Here is a 7021-nt window from a genome sequence, read left to right as displayed (position 1 = left end):
TTTTTCACTAATCCGATGCATATCATTAGGTTCAATATTATTCTCAAAGATTATAAAATATTGTTACCTTTCATAAAAGTAAAATTCTTTAATACAGTATATTAAATGGTGATAATTTAATAGAATCAATGTATTAATAAATCGAATTTTTTTTAAAAAAAATTCCCATAAATATGCGAAACAATTTAATTATCAAACAAACAAACAAAAAAATAAAGTTTTTAAAAAATATATTAAAATTTTATTTAGCTTAATTAGAAAACGAGAAAAAATACCGATAGAACAAATAAAACAGAAATCTAGAGAACTTAACAGATATTAAGTTTATAAAACAAACAAAAAATACTTAAGTAAAAATATATAAACTATTTTTTCTGTTTCGGTTTAATTATCGTTGTAGAGAAAAAAATTTGTTTCAAAATAAGTATCGTTTTACAATTTCAATACATAATTTATTAATATTTATATTTTATTTTTCTATTAATTGAAATATGATTAGATATATATATATATATAATTGTGTTTTTATTTTAGAAATATATAAAATCATATGTTTTTTTAATCAGTGTGTATGTATTTTAAAAATTAGTTTAGTTAGCCTCTAAACTTCGATAAATCGATAAATAAATAAAAAATTTGAATTGACTCTTTAGAAAGATCAGTATAAACGTCCGCCTAATTAATATGTAAAGCATATAATTACTACTTAGCAATTTCTTAAACATTAAAGAACGGACTATAGTGTGTATGTCTGTATGATGTAAAATTTGGATCATAGAGAATAAAAATGAAACTGTGGGAGGGAATCAAAGTTTCCACGTGTGTCGTATCAATAATCCCAACAACTATATCAAGGGAAGATCTCTTTCGGTCAGTTCCAAGATCTCACAACCCAAATTACATTTATATCCGTCCGTACCACGCCAACGAATATGACTTTCATATATGGTCAAATTTGTCCACCTAAATTTTAATTATTTTCAAGTTTAATTTTAGTTATCTCTGTAGTATACTTGTCGGAGCGGCAGGAAGCAAGTCGCACGTGTGTCTGTTAGACCGCGTCGCCACCGGCACGCGATAAATCCTTTCTCGTTCTTCTGCTGTTGAAAGTCGATGATAAAAGTTATCGCTGTAACGGGTTTTAAGATTTAGGAAGAAGATGAATGGGATAAATTCAGAAAAATTGAATAAATAACAGTGAAAGAATAAGTAATGGAATTATAAATATCTAGGCAACATAAATGGTAGTATTTTTCAAAAGAAAAACATAAATGGTAGTAGTTTTTACGAAAAGTAGTGAAATGCAAAACTGATTTAGATTAAATGTAATAAATTCTCTTTAATCAGTACTCCAATCATTTTAAAATTATGTACGTTTTGAAAATTTCACATATGTTAAGAACATATTAAATTCTGATTATAAATGTATTTTTCTTAACTATTTGTCATAACTTTTACCTTATCAAATCCAATAATAATGATTATAAATGTATTTTTCTTAACTATTTGTCATAACTTTTAGCTTATCAAAATTCAATAATATTCTTAACTATTTGTCATAACTTTTACCTTATCAAAATGATATTTTATGTGTTTCAAAAAGAAGAATTTTCACTCAAATTAAAAATATATTCCTTCCATTTTGAAATAATCTATGTTTAAAAAAAAAATGTTACTACAAAATTCATGTTTTACATTTTTAATACATGTAATAATGATAAATTGTAAATTTCAAAAAATAATCATTTCTACTAAATTCTGATTGGTTAAAAATTATGAAAAATAACTAATCACGAAAATAATACATTTACAATTGTCTATTTGTTTTCTTAATATATGAAAACTCTAAAACTACATTATTTTGAAATGTAAAAATTTATTTTCGAAACTTTTTAAAAAACGTGGAATTTTTCAACGGAATGAATATTTAAATAACATGAATTTTAGTTTCTTGAACACATATAAGCGGTCACCTAATAATATTTCATTTTCTTGTTGGAACCTGTGGATCGATATTGGTTAGGTCCTAATTACGAGATATTCCAGACAATATCGTTTCAAACAAATCTCTGGTTTTTAATTACTAGTTGTCGAATAAAAATTGATGGAACTAATAATGCATCAATGAAAATTAATTTGATTGGTCCCAAAACATACACCGAACCTGGAATAATGTTATAATTATAGTACTCCATGACATTATAACCTGTTTTGGGAAACTACATTCGAAGTGAGCATACATTGATTAGTATGTTTATAGTAGGTACGATGTACCTAAACCGGAAAATCTCGTACCGTATCTCCACTAATGACACAGCTTTGTCCATTTGTCTCCCTTGGTTCACTCAATTAATCTCTTTCCTAATACACAATTTTGGATTCACTAAGTAAACAATTAACTCTGACCGAATCCTATCCCTTTTCCTTCTTCAATAATACTTTGGAATACTTAAATCATAAATACAATTATTTTAAGGGAGAATTGGCAAAAAGAGACACTTTGAATTTTCTATTGTCAATTTAGGACTTTTCATACTTTGGTCATTTTTTGACTTGTTTTGCCCTTGGTCGATGAGAAAAATAGTTAACATAACTTTAAAAATGTAAAAAAATATGAAAAGTATTGGAAACATATGTATGATAATTTATATGTTTAAATTTTTTTTTTTAAAAATAGGGAATCATATTTTATTTTCTTTTGTAGCCAAAATAGAATACACATTCCGTTACTCTGCTTAATACAGAAAACCGAAACTAAGTATAATACATAGATATATCTCAGTTATATAACGTAAACTAATGTTTCTTCATCTCTATATCTTAGCTAGATTTGGTTACGTCAACATATAGCAGTATGTCTTCAGTGTACCAGCAGATATACAACGATATATATCTTGAACTCTATGATGTACCTAACTCAGAAATTGTGTCATAGGCTCTTATGCCTTTTACCTTATGTGACGCCTAAGGAAGAATAGGTGTTGCACGTGTTGTACTATATTCTGGATTGGGTATATTACGTATTCTAGGCAAATCCGAAAAAAATGGAAACTTCCATTTTCTGTTTTAGAAGTTTCCTAAATTTAACCTAAAAATCTTGGAGAATATTTTCTTGATATCCCACGTTTTCCTCCTCCTCCCACGATCCCCTTCTCTTTGTTTTTTGTGTTTATCGCGGCCTTCTCTTCTCTTCTCTCTTCTCTCTTCTCTCTTTCTCTCTTCCCTCTTCTCTCTATCAACATGGTTCTAATATATGTCAAATCTGGTGAATGGATGTCTAGTTCCAGCGAGGAGTGGAGTTTCGTGGTAGACAAAGACAGGCGTGGTCGAATGGTGACATTAGATGCTACAACTGTGTTGGAGCGGCTCAAGATCATGGTGTGTGAGGATTATGGCGTGGAACCTAATTCTGTTAATGTTGAGTTGAGTTATGAGATGGTGAATCAGACAGGGAATCCTCCCATTATCATCAGCAATGATCGACAAGTAGCTAACTTTATGGGCTATGCGAAGAAGGGTTTAGGTCCTACCTTGTGTGTCACGTTCTCTAGTAGTGGTGTGAATCAAAAGGAACGAGTCAACATCGATTTGAATAAGGAGCCGTGTGATTCAAGTAATATTGAGGATGAGGAAGTTCCTGAAATAAATCCAGCAGATTTTGTCAAAGCGTCAAAGGAGCCTTGTGATACAAGGAAGGAGCAAGTCGCTGGGGATGGTTGTGGTGACGAAAACGGAGAAAGTGAAAACAAAAGTTTTCAAATCCTTACTGAAAAGGATGGTAAATCTTTGCGCCCAGATTTTGTGAAGAAGGATCAAATTTTCAGAAGTAAAATGGTTCTTAAAGCAACAATGGAGATTTGGGCGATGAAGCATCATTTTGATTACACTGTTAACAAATCTACTAGAAAGTGGTGGTACATTCGATGTAAGGATAGATTGTGCAACTGGGCTGTGCGTGCGGGATGTCTGGATGGGTCTACATACTTCATGATCAACAAGTGCGAGGGAAGACATACATGTGCTCCTTCGAAGAGAAGCAAGTTTGGGAAAACAGCATCGGCAAGAACAATTGGGAGTCTGATACAACATCGATTTGATGATTCAAATGAAGGCCCAAAATCAAACGAGATCATTCAATTTATGAGAATGGAGCACAGTGTTGAGATCACTTATTCGCACGCTTGGGAAGCTCGTGAGTTTGCAATAGCAGCTGTTAGAGGTATACCAGATGAAAGTTATGCTAAAATACCTAAATATTTGCATATGATCAAAGAAGCTAATCCTGGTACGCATACTCACTATGAAACTGCTGACGATGGGAGATTCTTGTATCTATTTATGTCGTTTGGGCAATCAGTTAGAGGATTCTACAATACAATGCGTAGGGTGATCGTTGTAGATGGAACGTTTCTGAAAAATAAATACAAAGGAGTTCTACTTGTTGCTACTGCTGTTGATGGTAACTCTAATCTGTATCCGTTAGCATTTGGAGTTGTTGATTCAGAGAATGATGATTCGTGGGGCTGGTTCTTCAGACAATTGAAAGAGGTTGTTGCTGACTCCAACGACTTAGCTTTTGTTTCGGATAGAAATTCATCAATCGCTAAAGCTATTGCCACTGTCTACCCTCGATCAGCACATGGAATTTGCATTCACCACTTGCTGACCAATGTGGTTAAACATTTTAAGGAGAAGGGGTTGACTGCCTTGGTCGAACAAGCTTCAAAGGCATATAGGTACACTGAATTTCAGGAACGTATCACCGAAATTTTTGATATGAATCCTGAGCTCGGAAGATATCTACGGGAGGCTGATGTGAGAAAATGGGCTCGTTCTGTCTTCCCTGGTTCCAGGTATGACATTAGGACCACAAACCCCGCAGAATCCATAAATTCACTTCTGAAAATACCTAGAGAATATCCGGTTATTCCTTTACTGGATAGTATAAGAGAATTCATGACTCGATGGTTCTACGAGCGTCGCCTGTTAAACTCTAAACATCTTGATCCTTTAACCGTTAAGGTGGAGAAAAAGATTGATAGGAGAATTGTGAAGGCAAAAGGATTTCAGGTTTACAAGATTGACAACTTCAGATCGCTTGTGAAAGGAGACAAGTATGATTGTCATGTTGATTTGGGAAGAAGAACATGCACATGTGGGAAGTACGATATAGGAAAAATACCTTGCAGACACGCCATTCCTGCAATTTATTCACGAGGTATAGAAGTATAAACACATGAACTTGGGACCAATTTAATGTTTTTTGGCAGCTTAGGACCTATTTATTTACCTTATTTATTTACACTATTTTTTCGCAGGAAGAGAAGTACACAGTTTTACTGACGATGTATACACCACTGCAACGTGGAGAAAAGCCTATGAGGAGTCCATTAATCCAATAGCAGTCCCAGAGTCTGACTGGAATGTCCCAGCAAAGGTTAAAAGTACAAAGGTGTTGCCACCAGATTCAAGAAAGAGTGCTGGTCGACCCGTGAAGAGAAGGTATGAAACAGTAGAAGACAAGATTAGAGCTTCTCAAGGATCAAGCAAGAATAAAAAGCACAAGTGCAGCCGTTGTGGTAACGAAGGACACAAGAGGGGAACTTGCGATTTACCCATTTAGCTTTTATGTGTGTTATGTTTTTTTTTCTTATTTCCCTTGAGACAGATGGATCTTTGATTTAGAAAAAAGTTGACAATTTGTTTATGACAATCTCGTATTTGGCCCAATATTGGTTCTATTATATGTTTATCACCAACAAAGAAGAAGCAACATAGTAGAGAACTTATTTCACAAAATAAAACAGAACAAATTGAGGTCGCACATGACCATCATGGATAGTTAAAGTAGATGAAGATCATCACCAAACAACACAGAAACAAAGCTTTTAGGATCCTTAACTCGCTAATGCATTTGATAGTCTTCTCTTGGCAACGTGAAACAGCATCTTCCATCTCAATAATTCTACTCTCATGGCATTTCAGCCTCGTCTCACAAGCTTGCATTGATCTCTGAATCTCGGAAGTGTCGACGAGCAGCACGTCAAACAGTTCCTGGAAATCTTCAACCTCCTCAACAACTGACTCATCAGTCCACTTGAACAGATGGGTTTTGTCCTTCATCAAAAACATCCAACAGTTAGTAAGATTAAAACAAGGACACATATCTATAACTACACGACTTACCATCTCAGATCCCATCGGACAACGATGGAATAATCTTCCCGGATTTGTCACTGTTTTCGAAGTGAAACGAGCCACTTTCTCACCGCACTTGCATCTTGTGGGAATTCCACGTTGTCTGTCGATTCGATCTGTTGAATAGGATGAAGAATTGACCGAAGACATTATTCACTCGATCTCCAATTTTTCCCCTCTGTATTTCTCTCTGTCGATGAAGAATGAGGAAGAAAATAGAGTAGGTCAAAAAATTAGGCAAAACGACGCCGTTTGATACTCCTATAACATGTATTATATCTAAGGCAGATCAGTAAAAAATAAGAAAAAAACCACAAAATCATCATCGGCAATGTAGATCAGTGTACATGAATTAGTGACCAATGTATATGTTGGTTATGTTTGAGGTGGCCATGATTTAGTGACCAATGTATATGTTGGTTATGTTTGAGGTTTGGAGTGTCTTTCGATTAGAGTCCTATGTATATTTACCTCATGTTTGGAGTTTAGTTTTCTTTACTAAGGTTAAGGGTTTATTTAGGGTTAAGGGTTTATTTAGGTTATCATCTTATGATTTAGAATATAATTAGGTTATCATCTTATGATTTACTAAGGTTAAGGGTTTAGGGTATATTTAGAGTTTAAGGTTTAGGGTATATTTAGGGTTTAGGGTTTATTTAGGGTTTAGGGTTTATTTAGGAAAAAACAAAGAACAAGAAAAATGTTCCATAAAAATTCATAACCATAACCCCTGTTATTATAGTCAGATAAATCTGCCAAAATAGAATTTTCGCACATGTTCCTAAAAACATAAAAATAAAATAGCTAGAGTTTTACCACACAA

The 7021-nt window shown here is 33.4% G+C and overlaps 2 protein-coding genes across 2 annotated transcripts; one reads left to right on the top strand and one right to left on the bottom strand.

The window, feature by feature from the left end:
* Nucleotides 1-3240: 3240 nt before the first annotated feature.
* Nucleotides 3241-5623, top strand: LOC130498943 (uncharacterized). Its single transcript, XM_056992810.1, has 2 exons — nt 3241-5218; nt 5319-5623. The coding sequence occupies exons 1-2, from the start codon at nt 3241-3243 to the stop codon at nt 5621-5623; spliced, it is 2283 nt and encodes a 760-aa protein (XP_056848790.1).
* Nucleotides 5624-5832: 209 nt separating this feature from the next.
* On the bottom strand, nt 5833-6348 carry LOC108820264 (uncharacterized protein At1g43920, Chloroplastic-like). The gene is made up of 2 exons (XM_018593230.2): nt 6187-6348; nt 5833-6117 (listed from the first exon to the last, which is right to left on the bottom strand). The coding sequence occupies exons 1-2, from the start codon at nt 6346-6348 to the stop codon at nt 5833-5835; spliced, it is 447 nt and encodes a 148-aa protein (XP_018448732.2).
* Nucleotides 6349-7021: the final 673 nt, after the last annotated feature.

This window comes from Raphanus sativus, chromosome 8, assembly GCF_000801105.2.
Source record: "Raphanus sativus cultivar WK10039 chromosome 8, ASM80110v3, whole genome shotgun sequence".
In the NCBI taxonomy this organism is placed as follows: domain Eukaryota; kingdom Viridiplantae; phylum Streptophyta; class Magnoliopsida; order Brassicales; family Brassicaceae; genus Raphanus; species Raphanus sativus.
Note: the sequence above shows the minus strand (reverse complement) of the source record. Positions and strands in the feature narration are given on the sequence as shown.